General features: G+C 28.9%; 2 protein-coding genes across 11 annotated transcripts in view; both read right to left on the bottom strand.

Annotated features, from left to right (window-relative positions):
• Positions 1–3,255: 3,255 nt before the first annotated feature.
• Positions 3,256–12,116, bottom strand: LOC119687601 (protein tyrosine phosphatase type IVA 1). Of its 2 annotated transcripts, XM_038101971.1 has the most exons (4): positions 11,870–12,116; positions 11,628–11,794; positions 3,525–3,656; positions 3,256–3,456 (listed from the first exon to the last, which is right to left on the bottom strand). In XM_038101971.1, exons 1-4 carry the CDS (start codon positions 11,975–11,977, stop codon positions 3,345–3,347), a joined length of 519 nt encoding a protein of 172 aa, XP_037957899.1. In that variant the 5' UTR covers positions 11,978–12,116; the 3' UTR covers positions 3,256–3,344. The 2 variants fall into 2 exon arrangements, with proteins under 2 accessions (XP_037957899.1, XP_037957898.1); XM_038101970.1 differs by lacking the exons at positions 3,256–3,456; positions 3,525–3,656 and adding an exon at positions 6,829–7,114.
• The window catches only part of LOC119687602, a 51,490-nt gene continuing 42,056 nt past the window's right edge, over positions 12,110–21,543 (bottom strand). For 7 of the 9 annotated variants that reach the window (XR_005253209.1, XR_005253210.1, XM_038101976.1 and 4 more), the window contains one exon: positions 12,615–13,252. The gene's annotated coding sequence lies outside the window, so the exon portion shown is untranslated. Of the gene's footprint in view, positions 12,138–12,186; positions 12,316–12,614; positions 13,253–21,543 lie in introns of those variants that run through there. The other 2 variants (XM_038101978.1, XM_038101977.1) reach the window with 2 other exon arrangements.

Below are 21,543 nucleotides of genomic sequence, written 5' to 3' on the forward strand. Positions count from 1 at the left end.
AAGTCGAATTTTTATTTAAGTATGAATCCTTTTTTGTGTCAGGGGAAGTCCCTTTTTCCAAATCAAATGTTTAACATTTTCATTGTTATGTTGCTTCTTTATGCAAATGCTAGCCGCTGGCATTTGTACAAATGTATATAATTACTTAAGCGTATAGAAGTAGGGATTGCATAAATCATGTAACAAAAGCTTGAGATATTGATGTAAGTAGTCAAACGATAGCGCATTTGGCCAATTTACTAGATGGAACGAGCAGGACGATATTTAGTTACAGAATTATGAAGCGTGATATTAAGTAAATAAAATAACTTCCAATGCTACTATTAACGATGATTATATTGAGCTTGACAAAGAAATTTGTACATCAAACTTTCCTACAGATGACGTCATTTTTGAGCATTATAGCTCTGAATTAGTGGATCCGATTCTAAGCGCAACGGAAAGTGATAATGACGGTTCGGTGGATGAAATTGTTCATCAGCCTTCCAATATTTAGATATATATATATATATATATATATATATATACAGTATACGCTCGGTTATGTGAATACTTGATTAAGTAAATATTCCATTATGTAAACAAAAAAAATTGCCGAAAAATTTAACACGTGGTATTCTAGAGAGTGAACAAGGTGATGATGGAATTATGTGAACTGAAAATTTGTACTCTTTTTTTTTGTGTTCTAAGGTTTACAAATAATAAAATTTATCCAAAAACATGAGCATATTTCGTTTTTGTTACAATGTTATTTTAATTTATAGGCGCCAGCTTTCTAATGAAAGAGTTACTATGTCGTATTTCTTTTGTTTTTTTCTTATTTACTTTTGCAATTAATGTTATAATGCATAGGCTTTTCTCGCAAAGGGCAGAAATCAATTTCTGCCTTTGACAAAGAAATCACAATGCCGCGAAAAGTTTCAACATTTGAAAAAAGAATCTTCATTAGAAGTTTAGAAACTGAATCATCGGTTAGATCAATTTCAAAAAAATACTGCATATCAAAACTTTCAGTTTGTGCGATAAAAAAAATAAAAAAAAAAAGATTTTAAATGCCACAGGCAATTATGTGGCTGGTTCTAAAAGGAAAATTTTGAAATTCGGAGAGATGCCTAAAGTCGAGGCAAAATTATATGAATGGTGCTGTGCACAACAAAGTAGAACTCTTCGTCTCTCGTGAAATATTCAAAACAAAAACAAAAGACATAAACAACATTTTGAAAGAAAACAATAATTTTTTGAGCTAGCGAAAATTTGGAATAAAGCTTCTAAATATTTCAGGGAAAAGTTATCTTCGAGTTCTCATCTTGTGAATCTCTTTTTAAAGCACTTTTAATTCGTTAATAAAAGCACATAACCTAACAGAAGATCAAGTCCATAATGCAGACGCGACAAGTCGTTTTGGAAAACGCTTCCTTTTAAAACCTTGGCTTGCAAACATGAAACAGTTGCACCTAGGCAAAAGCTTGAAAAAGCGCGCCTTTTATTTGTAGCCTGCATAAATGCATCTGGCGGTTAGAAAGTAACACCAATAGGTATGGAGAAAGCAGCAAACCCAAGATGCTTTAAAAAAGTTTTGTTTCCAGTGTATTGTGATCATTCAAAAAATGCCTGAATAACGAGCGTTATTTTTAAAAACTAGTTTTTCAATTCGTTCATTCCTTAATCTACTAATTTTTTGCGTTATTTATAGTAAAAGCATACGTACGAGGAAAAGGTTTACCGACGAAAGCAATACTACTGTTAGACAATGCTGTTTGTCGCTCATGCAACCAAATGTAACTTCCTTAATTCAATCAATGGACCAAAATGTCTTTCGTTTAGCCAAGTTAGAAGAATATTGATCATCATTAATGGCTTCATTTATTTCTTCAGAAAATGAAAAGTCTACCGAATTGCTGCGCAAGTTAACGCTTAAAGATGCTACCACAAATCTAACATTAACTTGGAGTAAAATTAAAGCTGAAACTATCCAAAAATTTTGGAAGGCTTTACTAAATTTTGAACAAAAGTTTAATATTGAAAACGACATTCCATTGAGTACATAACGACAACAATACCTGCCAATAGCTGATATAGCATCACCCATAGAAGAAGTTTACACCTTATTAGCTGAATTAGGCTGCACATAGACTGCCCATATACGTCTAAGGAAAATATGAGATATGGATGAAAATATGGAAAATATGAGATGTGGAGTGTGTTGAACTAGACATTGAGAAGGATGAAGCTGATAATGATGATGATGATGATGATGATGATGATGATGATGATGATGATGATGATGATGATGATGATGATGATGATGATGATGAAGATGAAGATGAAGATGAAGATGAAGATGAAGACGAAGACGAAAGTGCTAGTGAAGAACGAAACACGCCAATTATTGGCTCAACAGAAGCTTTAACCTCATTCAATAAAACAATCGCTTGAGTAGAATCAAGATCGTTATAACAAATATTTAATAGTAGTGAAGAATTGTCGGGAGAAACTGGTGCATAAAATACGTGCTCGAAGTAAAGTACAAATGCAAGTGACAGATTATTTTTCAAAAAAATTATAGTTAAAAGTAAAATGTTAGCGCTTCTGAAAAGTTATAAGAACTACTGTTATATTTTTAACGTTATCATTTTTGTATTTTATAGTTACATATTAAAGATTATATTCATATAAAGTATTTTTTATTAATAAAATTAGAGAAAAAACTTAAAAAAAAAAATAAATTCAATTTAGTGAACATTTCGATTATGTGAACTTGCACTATCTGAATTAGTTCACATAACTGAGCGCGTACTGTATATACATTTAGATATATTTATATATATATATATATTTATATATGTGTATATATATAATTCTGTTTTTTTTTCTTTGTTTTGCTCTTCATTTTTGTTTTTGTTTTTTTTCTTTTATTAAATATATATAAAAATTAAATAAAACTTTTTAATCATTTTTCACTTTTTTCTTAAAATGATTTAAAATGGATTTCATATACTTGTTAAAAAACAATAAATTTGTCGTTAAATACAATAATTTGTTTTGTTGTGTTTTTGAAATTGTTGTTTATATATAATTTTACAATATTTTACTTTAGCTAGGATTTACAATTCTGTTTGAAGTTAATAGTTTCTTAATTTTGAAATTGGAATAAATAAGGGGATTTGGGAATAAAGGTGAATTAATTACATTTTGCTTTAAGCATATTTCTCGACTTCTTGCTTCTTTCTTTATTTTCTTTGTTTTCTTTTTGTATTTTTTTGTTGTGTTTTTGTTTTTTTTTTACTTTTTTTCTTTAAAATGAACACTTTTCATCTGGTGGGAATTATTATGGTTTTGGAAATCTATTGCACGCAACATGAATTTTTGTGGCCATTTTTGTGCTTTAGCCTTGCTTTTGGCTTATATCGCTCCAAGTAAGACAACTGCTTAGCATTTATAGCACCACGACGTTTACTAAAGGCGAAAGATAAGGGAAGAATATATTAGTAAATGTTATTAAATTGAATATATACCAAACATACTCCCTTATCATTTCCACTGCAGCTTCATATTTAAGTCCTAATTCGATTAAAGCCAATGCCACCAAAACTGGTGCACGACCAAGACCAGCGACGCAGTGCACGGCTACACAAGCTTCTGGGTTTTGTTGATATCTGAGAAAGAATATGACAACAATTATTACTGTATAATTTATTTCTTTAAATAAACAATTTTATTTTATTCTAATGTAAATATGTTGAGGGGTTGGGGAAATTCCGTTCATATCAAAGACTTAACGTATTGAATAGTAAATAAAAAAGGGCCTTTACAGGGACATTTACAAATGTATAGATGTGACTGGACAAAAATGTATAGCATACATACACTGAGAAACAACAACTTTAAGATTTATAGTTTCTGATTGAGATATACGATTGATTGAGATTATATTTTTAGGAAGAAAGAGAAGAAAATAACTGAATATAGTGGTACCGTTTCATATGTAATATAAAAAATCAACAAATAAATTCTTTCATAACTACACTATTTGGGTACCCTACATATTATATGCTGTATTTCAATCGAGAATCCTATGTAGGTTAGTTAAAAAAGCTGAATTTTAACTCCTAAGAGGTTGTTGTTGCAGTAACGCATATGATTCTTTTGGAAAGCATGAGGCAACATATATAAATGGAATATGAAGGGAGTATGTAGAGACAGTAGAAGAGTTAAAAATTGAACACTGCCTGAATCTAGAAAACTAGCACCACAATGGAAAGTAGCCATAAATACAAAGAGCTCAGATGGATGTGTGTACTTAACTATGTCTTTAAGTAAAATTGCATCATTGTGAGGAACAACTACTTGACACGGCATAGTCAAAAATTTATTTGCATTTCATTTAAACTTTATAAAAAATTATGCTTGAAAAGCATTTAACACGAAAAGACTGTAATGCGGTTATATACAGCATTCGAAGGCAGCTGTTGGTATTGTTGGCTTGGTGTAATGAGCGGCACTTGTTCGTCTGCATACGTGACTGGCTTCGAGCTTCGCCACATGGTCCTCGCCGTTCCTAGAACTCTCATATTAGATGAATCGCCTAGCTGACTCTATTCAGTTTTCAAATCTAATGCTAAAATTACAAAATGATTATAAAAACAAAATTATAGCATTACCCAATTGGTCGCTTCAAATAGTATTTGAATTGAATTCGGATTCATTATATTATGGGAACTTTTCTGAACAAAATTTTAAATTAAATATAAAACCAGAGAGTAAAGTAGTAAGGCGCAATTTCAATAAGGCTTTAATACCAGTATGGCAAATTCTTAAAATAAGTTAAATAGTAGATGAAATGAAAAACAAACAAAGACAAAAAAGATAGAAAAAAATCTGATTAAGCTGAGATTCAATTTGAAACTCATCTAACCAGAGGGAACCTCGCAAATACTATTCGAACTATCTGAAGCTTTGAGAATATTTGACTATACTTGTGTTCGAATATTTGGGTCAGTGAATCGCTATTAAATATTCAAACACTGTATAATGTTAGAGCATTTGTCGTTTTATGTATTTTTATAAGTAAAATGAAAAAAATCGAAATATAAAGCAATTTTATATTCTAGTTTTATATTTATATTATAATCTTTATCATTCAGTGGTGACAATAAAAAGTTTACTAATTTTGTTATTGTTTTATTGTGAAAATACGTTAAGTCTTAGATATGAGATAATATAATTACCAAAAAAAAAAAAAATTGTATAAAAATTATCTCCTCCTAGTCCAGTTATAATTTATTATTTATGTTATTGCACATTTTTCGAGACAAACCTTAGGCAGTACATATAATATTTTACTGTTCAAAAACATGCAATTGCAATTTTTTTCATTTTCCCTAGTTTCTTTATATTGATTTTCAAATATATCTTACAGCCTAAAAGTATCGAGAATAGTTCAATTAGTCACAGTATTCATGGAATCCAGGTCAACTTTCAGCACCGTTTTACGATTAGTTTGTAGCTCAAACCGATCTATACAGTAAAAAAAATGGACTGAATAAAATCATTTTCATCATCCGCCGAACAACGACAAGTTACGGGGAGTTCAAGAATTTTAAATTATACATTATATTTCAAATTTGTTTGGAAAAACTTGTCTATTTTTGTTCTTCTGTATAGTTTTTAATTAAATTCGATAAGAAGATATGCACGGTCCTATTCAGTGTTTTCATAACGCAAGCCATGGACTTAGTATTGTAGTCCCACATAATACAGGCAACATTTCTAGATGTTACGCCATAAAATATCGGATATGGTGATTTTAAACTGGTGCGTTTCGCAGAACTGTGGGATTCATCCTGAGCTTAATAGGATATTCTATTTATTTGTTTGTATTCAAACAAATGCTATGCTAGTATTTATATTTTTTATTTTTGCCCCAATAGCCTGCGAAAACTGTGTGCACAAACCAATAAGATAAGTGAAGTGGATTGAATTAGTACACCCAGAATTTTGAATTTTTGGTGTGGTAAGTGTTGAGTTTCTATATTCTCCTATAACAGACGGAGTCATAGAGATATATTTAGTCCAGAAGCAAGCAAAATATAGGCTTTGATTTTCTAAGACTATGTTAAGAGTCCTGACGCGTGGCTAAAACAGTGCAATCGCCAGCATATGTTAAAAGTTTAATTTTAATCGACTAAATATTATTCAACCCATATTTACATATAATGAACGTGGTCTGTATGTTTATAAAATCGAAAAAAGTGAGCAATAGTTGGAGTGACAATATAGAAAACATCACTAAATAAAAACACTACATAATTCATTTCATTTTTAATTCTGGACAAATTTTAATATAGTTGAAAATACAATATTTATATAATACAATACAATACAATACAATACAGTATGTATTAAAAAAAATAGTTTTAATATCTCAAGTGCATCTCACTAAAATTTCCTTACCCAATCACTATAATACTGAAGAAGGAGGGGAAGATACTTTTTAAAATAATAGAGTAACATGTTATTCGAGCCAAGTCAGCAGGCGCTGACAATGCTCGAAACAAAGCAAAATACATATATATATTACATTATAATATTATATTATATTATAATTATATTATAATATATTTTAAAATAACATATATTAATATATATATTATATAATATATATTAATATATTATAATATATTGATATATATATATTATATTGATGAAGATGTATATTTATCAAAATCCAAGATTTTTTTCAAGTTATAGTACCTCATATCTAATATGAGATCAAAACGCTGAGAAATATTATATATTGTATATAATTATTTACAATTAAGTACGTTTAGTTTAGCTCTGATACGTATGTCGTAAGCCTTACCTACAAGTGGAATTATCATTATCATCAATATTTGAGTTAGCATTTGTTGTTGCTGTTGTTATTGAAGAAATTGTTGTACCACATTTATTATTATTAATATTATTATTTATTGTGGTTCTTGTTGTGGTGTTGGAAGTGGCTGTAATTGCAGTTGATGCAGTGGTTGTTGTAGTAGCTGTTTTGGGTTTATGTTTAAGCGAGAATCGCTTGTTTTTGATAAAGGCTACTGTGGGATCATTGGAGTTTCTAAAACTTAATACATTTATATGTTGTTACAAAATCAATTACAAGGAACAGCAAAAAATTAACAATAAAAATTAATGGGAAAAAATACGTGGTGAGAAATAAAGAAATTGTGTTAATATTTAAAATTCGAGTAAAAGAGAATTTGCACATAAAAATTAAGCATATATAGTATTAAATAAGAACGAAATAAAAACGAACAAAAAACGATTATAGATTTTAAATTAATTATATTTAATAAAAAGTCAGAAAATAATTTTTTATTTAAAAAAAAATTACAAAAATGCAACGTTGAAAGTTTGTTATAAAAAAAAGCATTAGTGGGTCTAAGTCTAATAGTAGTGTTGAGTGTTGTAAGTAATAAAAAGGGAAAAAGTAGGGAAGAGTTTTTAGGAAAGAAGCATATTTATGTTAAGAAATATAATTTTATGTGATTAACGTTTAATGTAATTTAGTAATCAACGTTTAATTAACAACCCATATCGATTATGTATTATTATATATATGTTAATTTAATATTTCAGGTGGTTTGCGAATACAACAGAGGTAAATAATGAAGTAAAGATATAAAAAGTATAAGAATTATACAATCATTATTTATTTCTTCTCAGAACAAGTGATTTACTTTTGGGTATAAGGAAAATTCTGTTGTAATAATGGCTATCCTACTATTATTATTTAAAAAAAAAAAGTAAACGCTAATTTTACTACGATTTGAAATACAATATAAAGGCAGATTTCATTTAATGTGTAAAAATAAAAACAAACTTCAATTAATTTTTCTTTTAAACGAACGGGTCATTTACTTTTGTCGAATTTGAAATTGCGTTGTTGCTTTGCCATTATGGAAATGTTTATATTTTTGAAAGAGCTTTTTCTCCAATCTAGATCAATCATTGCGGTAGATTGTGATACTAGTTTAAGAATGTTCCTACCTGACTACTATGGTTTTCTGCCTCAAAAGTGTCGCCTTCTACGCACACCTAAAAATATGCCTGTTAGGACTTAATCCAATTCATAACATATATGGTCACTAACATATTTTCTTTCTCTCTATATAAAAAGAATAATAATAGTAGAATATTGATAGAATAATAATAACTAATAATGGTGTAACCGTTTCGGTCTATAAAAAATGAATAAAAATAGATACGATTGAAATGAACGAATTCTTGCTAAATTGACAGTTAATATTGTAAGTAAGTATAACTCTGATATTAATATTAATAAGAGAAAAATAAAGGCAGTATACAATTTATTGAATATTTCAGATATTCAGATGTTCAGATATTCAGATATTAAAAAATTGAAAAACAGTCCAACTGCCATTACTAAACTTTGATTGAAGAAAGGTTTTAGCTCCATTCGGTTATTGCTTAAACCTTTCGTACTAAAATTAAAATATTCAAATTTATATGCTTGTTGTATAAACATAAATATTATCTAACATTAATTTTTTAATAACACGTATCTTGGTTTGTCTGCAATGAAATTTGAAAACCTATTTGGGCAAAAGTAAAGGACAGTTAAGAAAATTAAGTTTTTTTTTTAATTTAGTGATAATATTAAGTGTAAAGGGGTTAAGATGCATTTGAAATAAAATTTATAAAAGAAACTATATATTGCTTAAAATTTGTGCATCTTAAAAATCTAATAACACAACATCTACAATAAGATACCGATAACTTGGTAACGACCTTGGTATCCTATATATATATATATCATAATACAATGTATAAAAAGCATAACAGATGAATTAAATGGTCGGAAGAATTAATATTAATTGTTACTGCAGTTATAAGACCTGCAAGTCCTTTGGGAAATAAATTTTTTTTAGTAATGACAAAGTGTTGAATTATAATAATTTTTCTTTTTTTTTGGGAATGTTAAAGTAAATCTTTCCTTCGTGGTTTTTAATGAGAATTATTTATAAAACGTTAGGATAATATTTTTTAAAAGAATTTACAGAGCTTATGATAGATTAATAGGACAATTACTACAACTATCAATATTCCAAATAAGTTTGAAGAAGGAAAAGAGATATTTATGTACTAAAATAGTAGGCAGTAATTTTAAAATATCATTTTAAGTAAAGATTAAGTCAAAATATAAGATTATATATACTACTACGACGGTATTTTCTTATTAGTATAAACCAAACTATTACAATTTTTATACAAAGAATGTTTATGTTATAACTGAATAACTCAATAATCTATTCAATTAGAATAATATCTTTGGATACATAAATAGTATTGCTAATGATATGCGAGTTATAATCGTCAACTCTATTGTTGACTCTATATAATTTAAGTTAAGAAAGCATCTAAGAAATCATCTAAGAAATCATCTTGTGAAATTAGTGCTTATTATTCGCTGGTTTTAATAAGTACGTAAGTAAATATTGTTTATAGCGCGCAACACAATATCATCGTCTATGTTAGTTATTATTTTAATTACTACGTTCTATAAGTTGTTAACTATACATACGACTGTGTAGTAATTAATTGTTTCTTTTGCTATTAATATAAGTGTTACATACTCAAAATCTTAATAAAATTAATCCATAAGAAATTATTTCACATTCTAAAAGAACAATTTTTTTTTAATTTACAAATGTTATGATGATAAATTTTGAATTTCGAAAAACCCACTTGAAGGTAAGCAACAAAATAAAAGTAAATTTTTATTGAATTCAAAAAAAAGTTCACTGATGTACCATATTTTCAAATTTAAATGAAATTATTTCTAGGCATTTATATATAATTTTACATTAATTAAGCACATATAACAAATCTCTTTGATCACTCATATCTAACATATATAAGATATATAAATATAGTCATAGATCGAAGAAGTAAATTGTGAGTTGAGGTAATAAATTAATAAAGTGAGTGAGTCAACTATAATCAAAAGAATTCAATATGAAATTAGAAAAAGTGTAACTAAATGATTAAATCTATTGAGAATTTTGTGTTAAACCATCTTGTTTAATATGTTCGCAGATCGCGATCTCTTCGCCAATAGTTCTTTACAAACCAAAATCAAAAATATTGAGCAAAGTTCAGTAATTGAACAATACTTAAAAGCAATGGAAGTTCATACAGAAATGATAAATATGTTTGATGAATCAGTTCTTTCGAAAACAATATTTCGTAAGCATCAAACAAACGCGAACCTTCATTGAAATGGCAACATTTGTATGTAGACATTATGTAGGTAGACTCAATTCAATTTTCAAATGCCTTATTCCTCTACAATCATTACTTTCCAACTTCATTCAATATCAATTCCTCAATAATGACAGTATACATCTTATCTTCCGACACCTGCTGCAAGTTTTTGTAACCTCACTTCATTTTTTCGTCTCAAAAAGCGTAAAATATCATTCAGCAGATCTTGGATATCGTGGGAGCACAATGTAAAGAGTTAGAAAATTTAAATGAAAAATATTCTGGAAGCTTGTAAATGTTAACCATATAATGTAAAGTTATGTATGAAGTATTGACTTCAAATCGATACTTGAATTGCTCAAGCATCGTTCGTATCCTTCTCATAGAATCGGTAGAATGAGATAAAAGTCAACAACAAGACAACCTTACGTGTGCTTAGATATGTATATTACATTATTGATGCTTCTACTAGAAATCCATAGTTTTACATTTAATTATTTTGTTAAAATAATTTTAGGAAAAAAGAAATTTAAATTTAAAACTGTGATTATTAAAGAGAGAGAGAGAGATGGAGAGAGAGATGGAGAAAGAGATAGAGAGAGAAGTAAAGAGATGCACAACAAGACAGCCTTACGTGTGCTTAGATATGTATATTACATTATTGATGCTTCTACTAGAAATCCATAGTTTTACATTTAATTATTTTGTTAAAATAATTTTAGGAAAAAAGAAATTTAGATTTAAAACTGTGATTATTAAAGAGAGAGAGAGAGATGGAGAGAGAGATGGAGAAAGAGATAGAGAGAGAAGTAAAGAGATGCACAACAAGACAACCTTACGTGTGCTTAGATATGTATATCACATTATTGATGCTTCTACTAGAAATCCATAGTTTTACATTTAATTATTTTGTTAAAATAATTTTAGGAAAAAAGAAATTTAGATTTAAAACTGTGATTATTAAAGAGAGAGATAGAGATGGAGAGAGAGATGGAGAAAGAGATAGAGAGAGAAGTAAAGAGATGCACAGCACGAAAATACTAATTATAAGTAGTTAACAACAATTAACTACATTTCTGTAGATATTGGGTAATAATGGCTTATAGATCTGATGAATATAATTTCTAATGCTATGATTCAAGTACAGACATTAAATAGTCCGTCTTTATCTTTTTCATATATCAGTGAACTTTTTTGCATATATTATTTTTTATTTTAATATTACTTAACGAAACTGAAGCCAAAAAAAGTTTTTAAGAAATTTGATAAAATCTAAAAGTTCCTTAAAGTAGACATGTGTTTTAAAGAAAATTTTAAGATAATATTACTTTTATTGTGTGTTGACTTACTTTTGTTTCAAAATCTCAAACCACTCGTCTACGACTTGCTGCGGAGGAAAAGTGCCGTCCTCAAATGCCAAGTCCTTGACTATGATACCTTGTGTTTCAAGCTCCTCGGTGTTGTAACTGGGTTCGCATACACGTACAACAGTGTTTACATTGTTCTTCTTCAATTCCTTAATTGCGAATCAGTGAATTATATCATTATATCTTTAAATTTTATAATTAATACTTTGAGTTACTGCACTTACCAATATGTAATGATGTATGGTGACATCTGATGGCCGATCAGTGATTAGGAACTTCATTCCCTTGAACTCAATTAGAGCGGGTGCTGGGCGTAAATCCTTTTGACGCATCTTGCTGTCGTATAAAGTTCAAAAAGTTTGTTTTGATTTGTTTGGCTTTGAAGCAGAAGCGAGAGTTTTCTTTTTTTATATTTTTAGTGTTTACTAATAAATATTTGTAGCGTTTTTGTTGTTTTTTGTTGTCTTTGTCTTTAAATTAGTTTGAGTTAGACTTGACAAATAATTAAAAATATAACAATATTAACTTCAGCGTTAAATAAATTTGCTTCACTTTATAGAAATAAATTTTATATGTAAATTTTAAAAGCCTAGTCGTAAGTAGTTACCTTAATTAATATATATATATGTATAAATAAAACTTCTCGTCTTGAAGTTAAAAATGTACACGCCTACAAAATACAAAAGTATAGTGAGCCCTGGATTTGCGTATATTACAATATATATAAATTACTTGTAATGACTTTAAAATATAAAATTTAGCTCAATTAAGTAATTTCTTCTCGTAAAAAAATATATAATTGTTTTTGTTAAGATAGTTTTGTTTTGGTTAAATTTAAATTTAAATGTCAATACGATTTCAACCTAAATCAATATAAATAAAATTAAGTTTATGATTTGCAATTCAGCAAAATAAAATTTTAAAAAAATTAAGTACAATTTTGAAATATTATTTCTTTTTTTGTTTTTTGCATAAACTTATGATATTGATTTTTGTTTTTGTTGTTTTTTTTTATTATTTTGTTTTTGGTTATCACAAAAAATGAATAAATTTCAAAAATAGTTTCAGGTTTTATCAGTGAGTTTTTCTGTGATTTTAAAAACCGTTTTAGATCCCTGCTTACAAGTTTTAGTTTTTAACAAAATTAATTGGATTTCAGTATTTAGCGAATATAAATTGAAGTTTCTTGCCAAATTTTGAATTTTGTGGGAAGGAAAATAAGTCACAATTTTTCGATTAACTTATTCCAGAGAAAGTTTGTGGGGTCGCAATTTTTTTATTAGTATTTTAATTAAAAATTTTTATTCTTTTGCTGATTCGTCAAAAACTTAAAGTTTAAATAAAAATCCTTTTGATATGCACGCTCTTTTCAAAATTTTTTGGAGTCGAAACTCAACGAACCGAAATTTAAGAGAAAAAAAGAAAAATAAAGAGAAAACCTAAAAGTTAAGTTCTCTCTTCTCTTGAAAATACTTTAATTTTTGGTGCCTGTTCCAAAAACACCGAAGACTCCAAAAATATTTCTCTGCACACTCGAAAAATTGACCACCGGTTTTCTTGCGTGTTGCAGCAAACGTTTTTTATGTGTTTTCCACCAAGAAAGAAAACTAGAAGAAAAAAGTTTATGGTTAATATTTATTATTTTAAGATATTATATGTGTGTAAATAAAAGCTAATATTAATGAATTGAAATATATTTATATAATATTAATATAATTAATTGTTAAATTATTTTATATATGATCAATTTGATATACAGTGACTCCATCGCATAATCGGACAAGCATTTGTTCGATATAAATGTGCTCTAAACTTTAAAAAAAATCCTAAAAATATGATTTTTTTTGCTTTAATTAATACTTAACATACTTATCTATCTGAATTATAAAAAAAATTAAAACATTTCTCATAATAACTATTAATTTAAAATAAAAAACAGAACCAACACAATTTTTTGGGCTTAACGTATAATCGGACAAAATTAAGCATTCATGCTAAAAATACTGTTATTTTACAAATATGCACTTCAAAACTATAATAATAATTGTCAGAACAATGTTTTTTACATTAAGATAAATATAAATTATAAATTATATAATTGTAACATAAATTAGTATTAAAATAGCACCAAATAGAAAGCAATCTACTGTCGAAATTAGGCAATTAATAATTAAATTGAATTTCGAAGGTAAAACCATTAGAGAAATTGTCAATTTAGTTGGAATAAGTCATTCTACTATTCAAGATATTATTAAGAGGTCCCATGATGAGTTTAGGCTGGCCAATAGGATCAGAGCAGCTTAAAGCACTATATTAAATGAAAGAGAAGAGCGTTCGATATTGAAAGAAATAAGGAAAAATCCTTTCAAAACCGCAAAAGACCTTAAATTATCATTAAAACCCCGCCCTGGGAAAGATATATGCTTAAATACTATTCGCAAAACATTACATAAATTCGATTATCACGGAAGAATTGCCAAAAAGAAGCCGCTTATAAGTATTAAAAATAAAAACAAAAGAATAAAATATGCTAAGGAATATTTACTAAAAACAGAAGGCTTTTGGAATCAAGTAAATTGATGGTAAATCATCTTAAATACATTTTCATTGATAATTTTCATTTTTTTAAGGTTTTGTTCACTGATGAAAGTAAATTTCATCTGAATAGATCTGATGGTAAGATGTTTGTATGGCGTAAACCAAATGCAGAATTCAATCATCACAATACAAAAACCACTATAAAACATGGAGGAGGTTCTGTTATGGTTTGGGGTTGTATGTCAAGTGCGGGAGTAGGTAATTTTATAGATAGTAAAATGGAAAAATTTGGATTCCTCGACATTATGAAACAGAATGTACAGCGAAGTGCAGAGAAATCGAGTATCGCAGAAAATTTTAATTTTTATCAGGACAACGATCCCTCGCATACGTCAGGCGTAGCAAAGCATTGGTTGATCCAAACTCATAGACACACCTGTACAGAGCCCAGACCTTAATATAATTGAGCATCTTTGGGAGGAATTAGCTGAGAGAGTGTACCAAAAAAAAATTAACACAATAGTACAGCTAAAGCAGGCTTTACTCGAAGCATGGTACTTAATTGAGCCAGAAGTGTGCCAAAAATTGGTAAAATCAGTTTCAAATCGTCTTCAGGCCATTCTGAATAACAAAGGATATTCAACAAAATATTAAATGCCACATTTCTGCATTTTTAACATGGTTGCTTAATTTTGTCCGATTATACGTTGAGCCCAAAAAATTGTGTTGGTTCTGTTTTTTATTTTAAATTAATAGTTATTATGAGAAATGTTTTAATTTTTTTTATAATTCAGATAGATAAGTATGTTAAGTATTAATTAAAGCAAAAAAAATCATATTTTTAGGATTTTTTTTAAAGTTTAGAGCACATTTATATCGAACAAATGCTTGTCCGATTATGCGATGGAGTCACTGTATATGCATAATAATATAACATATTGCAAGATAGGTTGGTGAGGTTATCATAACTTTCGATGTATTAACCGCAAACATTAAGTCCAAAAAAAGGGTTATTGCAATCCCAAATAATCTCTTTTAAGATATTACAGAAGGAAGTAGTCATAGAGAAATCTTAATAATGTTCTGTATACATGGTCGTAAATTTATTATCAACCATATAACAGCATTCATTTAATTTTTCAAAATAAATGACGTTTATAACTACGACAGTAGATTGTACACTGACTCCATCCTTCTAGGTTGATGTGGAGCACCAAATGAGTGCATACCTGTTAATATCCCAAAAATATATTCTATAATTACAGGCACTTTTTCATGAAAATTTATAATAATGTAAAAATTCATATAATATTCTTTATAAAAATACCCTATAAAGGGTGTCTGTCTCTTTCATAAAAATCATAATATTCATATTTGTTTGGAGCATTGTTGAATGAATTTAAGACATACCGCTCTTGTGAAAATAACGTTACTTTAAGTAACTGAATAAATAAATGCGAGGGATATTGCCTTATCTGTCCCTGTTAGAGCATGATTAGGAAATCCTTTGCTTACTTACATACATACAAAAAAAATAATCAAATGCATATAATATTGTAAATTGATAGCAAATAATTGCTATAGTAACATTAACAAATAGAATGGAAACTTTATCCAAAAATATATATTTGTAGTATAAAGCATACAAAAAAGACAGTAATATAAGATAACATAGGTAAAATGCATACTATACGGTATAATCATTTGTAAGCAGATTACAAAAAGACAACCACTAATTTTAACAATAACGTATGACACAACAACCCTGCTGGTTTAACCAAACTTCTTTAAAACCGTTTAACCCACAAATACAACGGTATTCTTTGGTTTAAGCAATTTAAGCCTGCAGGGTACAATGCAGGGTTGTCAAAAGTATTTGTCTATTGTGAATAAATTTTGAGTCATATGTCAAACAATTATTTGCATTTGGTTTTTAAAACTTTGTTTTTGTTTTAAATTTTGATCGAAAAAGCTGATAAAGCAGCGCAGGCTCATGAGCAAGAACCAATTATTAATTAAACCCAAAATTGGCTGATATTGAAGAGCTGCTCATCAGCGTGAGTCTTCCACTTGCTCATATTGAAGAGCTACTCATGAGGTCTCACGAACCGAGAACTCACGAGCTCAACTGTTCAATAAAAAGCGATTTATTAGTTTATTTGCTTCATTTATTTTTATATACGTTACTTGCTTTGTGAAAATATATAATTTCAAATAAACTTATTATTATTTCAATTAAAACAATATAATGAAACAATTATTTGAATTTGAAAAACAAATTTATAAATTATTATTATCAAAAATATTTAAGCTCATATTTTTTGAGTTAAGCTCTAGAAAATTTGATTTGGGTAATAATAAGTTGTCTATTGTACTATTACTTAATCTAGATCTTAATTTAGATAAAACTAGAGAAAGTGCGCTAAATGCTCTTTCCACCGATATTTGAGTAGCTGGAACAGCTAATGCAACTGGTGCAACTTTTTTAATCTCCTTATAATTGTTTGACGTTTTCCAATAGCTTAAAATAGATGTTATATTTGCCGTCATGCGCTGCTGCAGTTTTGAATAAGGTGCTGCAGAGTAGTAGGAAGCTCAAAAATCATATCAGATGAGACATTTGGAGAATCTGGTTCATTTCTTACTTTCCGTAAATCTTCCTATTTTCTTAACCTTTCAAAAGTCGCTACGAGATGCAATCCCACACAACACTTCAAAAAAAGTATGTTTATCAATATCAAGTTTTACAAATTCAGGATTTTTATATTTTTTGTTAGCTGGTTCACAATTTTCCTCTTCACTTTCACTTGGTTTTTCACCTATATCTTTCTTATGGACGAGCTTATAATGCCGCTTAACATTAGAAATTTGTTCTACTTAATTGTTTTTCATATTGTAATTATTTATTTTATTTATATTTTAAAGCACTCATTTTTAAATTTTCCGAAACACAATTCCGAACAAAGACTAAATAAAAAATTCATATTTCTTAAATTAAATAAGAAAATAAAATAAAAAAATCCTTAACAACAGTAGTTAAAATGAGAAGGTCATTAAAGGATCGTAGTTAATATTTCTTACGGGAAAAATTTGGTAAGTAAGTAATTTTCCACAATTAAACAATACAAATAATATAAGAAAATATATTTATTGTTTATTTTAAGAATTTTGATTATTTCCATATTTTAGTTAGTTCAAGGTTATCTTTTTTAATGACCTGTTTTCACAAAAAAAAAAATATGAAAACTTAAATCGGGCGCATGAGGTCTCATGAACCGCAACTTGCTCACGAGCGTGAGTCCATTTATCGCTTAACGGCGGCTCTTGAACATAAGCGTGAGCTCTGCAGTTGGGCTCGCTCGTGAGCGTGATCCATCGTACGCTTTTTGCTGGCTCATGAGCCGTGACCAAGATGAGCCGAAAAGAGCTGCTCATGGGTAAGCAAATACGAACTCTGTACATAACAAAAAAATATATTAGTATAAATGTAATATATATACATATAATATACTTGCTGTTCACAGATAAGTACCTTTCAGCTTTCGTCTTAGTTGGAGATGTATTATAGATAAAAATGCCATCATTTTTTATGACTGACGGGTACAACCGAAAGATAACAAAAGGTGTATCAGTCGCAATTTGTGTTTAGATCCTTTTTTAATATATTCTATATGTATTAAGTATATTATGTCTATATCAAAACATATGTATAACGAACTACTATCTGAATGAATAATGTAATCAAGTTATGGTCTGTTGTCGGCTCGATGTGTTCTTGTTTAAAAGTGGTGCTGTTTTTTAAAATTACTATTATCAGAGAGAGAGGGAGAGAGAGAGAGCAACGAAATTGAAAACTCCGCTGAGTGCTATGTTTCAATTAATGTCAGATGTTTTTTGTATTTTATATATTGTATTCTAAATCGTTAAGGTGTCTATAAAAACTGATGACAGTATCAGAATTTTTAGAACCAACCGCAAAAGGGTGGTGGGTGTTCTGCTAGTTCTCGTTTTCGTACTACCTACGAAACGATGAAGGTCAACATTTGTAAATTAAATGTCACATTGTCAATTAGTTTTAACAGTATTTACAGTATTTACACGTGTCAAGAGATGTTTACTAATTTATACAAGTGGGTACTTGTAGCTGTAATGCTCTATCGTGGCTTCGCATGGAACTCTCAAATCACATTTTTTGAAACATTGTGCTTTCTTTTCTATCTTTTTTTTTCAATCAAAAAGGAGTTACTTAATTCTATAATCTATTTAACAATGACTTCCGCCATCACTTCCGCTCAGATGGAAAGAATCCGCTTGTTTGAGCGGAAACTTCTTCGCGATTGCACTAATTATAAGCGCAAGCCTAATGGCAAACACTTTTCCATATCAACTCTCTATAACAATGCCAAGATCACTCGTGTTGACGAGTATCTTCTGTCACTCGCCCGTAGGTATCTCACCCGGCTCCATGACCTTCCCCCCGACGTTTCCATTCCTTCCACTCTCTCAGAAGACTTTGTTCTAGCTTTGCGCTATAAACCCCCCCAATACCTGACTCACTACTTCGACGAAGTGGACCGTAACCTCTCCACTATCCCCTTATATAACCGCGGCTTTCGTGACCCCAGTCACAAAGTATATTGTTGATTCCATCCCCGCTAGTTAGCCGTAACCCCTCCCCCTTCTATATCATCCATCCTACCTAGTTTATGCCCTTGCTTTCTGACTTAGATGAATCTAGTTCACTAGGTATTAAGTCTATTTTCTCATTCCTCTTTCCCATTATTACTGGAATGAAGTTTCCACATTGCTGTGGAAATCTTCTTCATTCATTCCTAAGAGGTGGTTTTAGTGGGTTCAAGTCTCACACTGTGGCTTTCGATGCTTTCCACCTACTGCAAAAAGAAAAAAACAAAAAAAAAAAAAAAATAATTAAACAATTATATATTATACGTAGGAAGAGATAAACCACCCAAAGGCACAACGTGGTTTTTAACGCATATATTCTTATATCATAAAAAGTTTATTTTATAAAACATGATATCACAATAATGTTGTAACTCCATGTAAATATGATATAATAGACCAATATACTCCTTCAATTCTTCATTTAGCAGTTTTTTCATTTTTTGTTGAGTGTGTTTTAAATTAATTTTTATACCAATTCCAGGCATCAAATTCATCAAGTACCAATTATTTCAATAAGTACATATATTTTATGTTAACTACAGAAATGACAAGTATACCTAACCCATTTTCAAAAACAAATTAATCTAATATTGGAAAGCCCTCGAAATCAATTTAAATTGGTCACAAATATATCAAAATCAAAGCATTCACTACAATTTGTAGAATATTCATTTATATTTATGTTTTGATTATAGTAAGCAAAAGTTTATTTAAATTTGATTTTTTTTGCAAAACAAAACAAAATATACCATAGTTATATATACTGTCGAACCGCGAAAATTCGTATCCCAAAAATCAAAAACCTTAATAATGCGTAACAAACTGCTGGTCCCTTGAAAAAATCTCCTTAATTTGTAAAATGCCCATACATTTTGGTCCCCTCGTTAATTCGTATTTTATTTGAATTTCCATGAACACTAAACCTCTTATAATTCGTAATGCAGAACAATAAACCCTTTTAGTTCGTAATAAGGAACAAAAACCACGTTTCGTATAATTTGCAATGCAGAACGTAAAAAAATTGTGCGGTCCCACCGCATCAGCTGTTGATGAAGGCGTATATGTGTTGAGTGGAAAGATAAGTTGAGTGAATTGATTAAAGATTACGATGCTAAAGATATTTTTAATGCAGATGAGACTTGCTTGTTGTATAAATTCTTGCCAGAGAAAACTTATTGCTTCAGGAATGAAAAATGGCATGGTGGAAAGCATAGCAAAGAACGAGTTGCTTTATTACTTGCTGTAGACATGAATGGAACTGAAAAACTAGTACCACTACTAATTCGAAAGTCTGCAAATTCAAGGTGCTTCAAGAACGCTCTCAGCTTTCCAATGCTTCACCGACACAATATGAAGGCGTGGATGACAATGGATCTATTTAACGAATGGCTTCAGATGCTGAAGAATAGCATGAAAGCTAAAAATCCAAAGATACTGGTATTTATGAATAATTGTACAGCGCATATTGACTCCCCTAATCTCAGCCACGTAAAAATAAATCTTTTGCCAGTAAACACCATTTCCAAGCTGCAGCCCCTTGACCAGGGTGTTATAAAAAATTTTAAATTATTTCATCACAAGGAAATGGTTATTAATCTGGCTAATAGCATTGATGAAAAAAACTTCAAATGTACGCCATTTACGGCAATGCAAATTACTTATAAAGCGAGGAATAATGGCAGCAGATCTTGCATTCAAAACTTCTTCCGGGCTTGCGGAATTTATGTCAAGTCGAACAATTCAACATGGGAATTTGGGAAGAAGTTGCGGCTATTAATAATGAGAGCGATGAGGACGTAAATTGGCCATTCTACAACTACGATATTATGTTACATATTATGTTGGTCAAAAAATTGTTTTTGATTGTTTATTAAGTTTGGGAAAATCAATTGAAGAAATAAGCGAAAAGAATCCTGAACAATCAACTATTACAAACTTTTTTAAAGTTAAAACTTGATCTTTCTCCATATAATGTTTTGTTTTTATTTTCTGATTAAGTGAAAAGTTTGTAGGATGTAAACACATATGAAAATTGAATTAAATTATTATATTTGAAAATGATCTGAAATGTAAAAGCTCCGTTCATTTGTATTTTCTTCTTTTTTAATCTCGTTAAATTGAATCCTCGATAAATCGAAAACCTCTCTATTTGAAAAATAAATGCTATTTCCTTTCGATTTTAATTTATAGGGGCCCGACTGTATAAATAATAAACACACTCAAAATATTAACTGGGTGACTGGGTGGGCATTTTAATAGAATTATATAAAACAGCTCAGTGTGAATACAAAAAGTATATAAAAAATAGCTAAAATATTCTATATGTATAAATAAATAATATTTACAAATAAAAACGTAATTTATTTATTTGTTATATAAAAAAAATATAAAATATAAAATAAAAAATAAAAAATAAAATTAAATTGAAATGGATAAAAATAGCAAATATTTTATGTGCATCGCATTAAGTTGATATAAAAATACATTTCTCTTTGTGTACAAAAAATGTTGGCCTACCTTGAAAAGTAATATATTAAAGAAATAAATTTTTTTAATTGTTTTTATATGGAATATATTAAGATACTTACTTTATTTAAAAAATACTACAAATTGTCATAATGTCAAATTTTTTTCTTTAATTAAGGCAAGAAGCATGAGATTCCCTAAATAAAAT

The sequence above is a fragment of the Teleopsis dalmanni genome, chromosome X (assembly GCF_002237135.1).
Source record: "Teleopsis dalmanni isolate 2A chromosome X, ASM223713v2, whole genome shotgun sequence".
Taxonomy (NCBI): domain Eukaryota; kingdom Metazoa; phylum Arthropoda; class Insecta; order Diptera; family Diopsidae; genus Teleopsis; species Teleopsis dalmanni.

What these genes read in the sequence shown, in the direction of transcription:
- LOC119687601 (XM_038101970.1), bottom strand. Translation starts at nt 11,977, where the DNA reads ATGCGTCAAAAGGATTTACGCCCAGCACCCGCTCTAATTGAGTTCAAG. An exon ending in CCATACATCATTACATATTG is followed by an intron (nt 11,795 to 11,869) that starts GTAAGTGCAGTA and finishes TTCGCAATTAAG; the next exon opens with GAATTGAAGAAGAACAATGT. An exon ending in TTTGAGATTTTGAAACAAAA is followed by an intron (nt 7,115 to 11,627) that starts GTAAGTCAACAC and finishes AAATGTATTAAG; the next exon opens with TTTTAGAAACTCCAATGATC.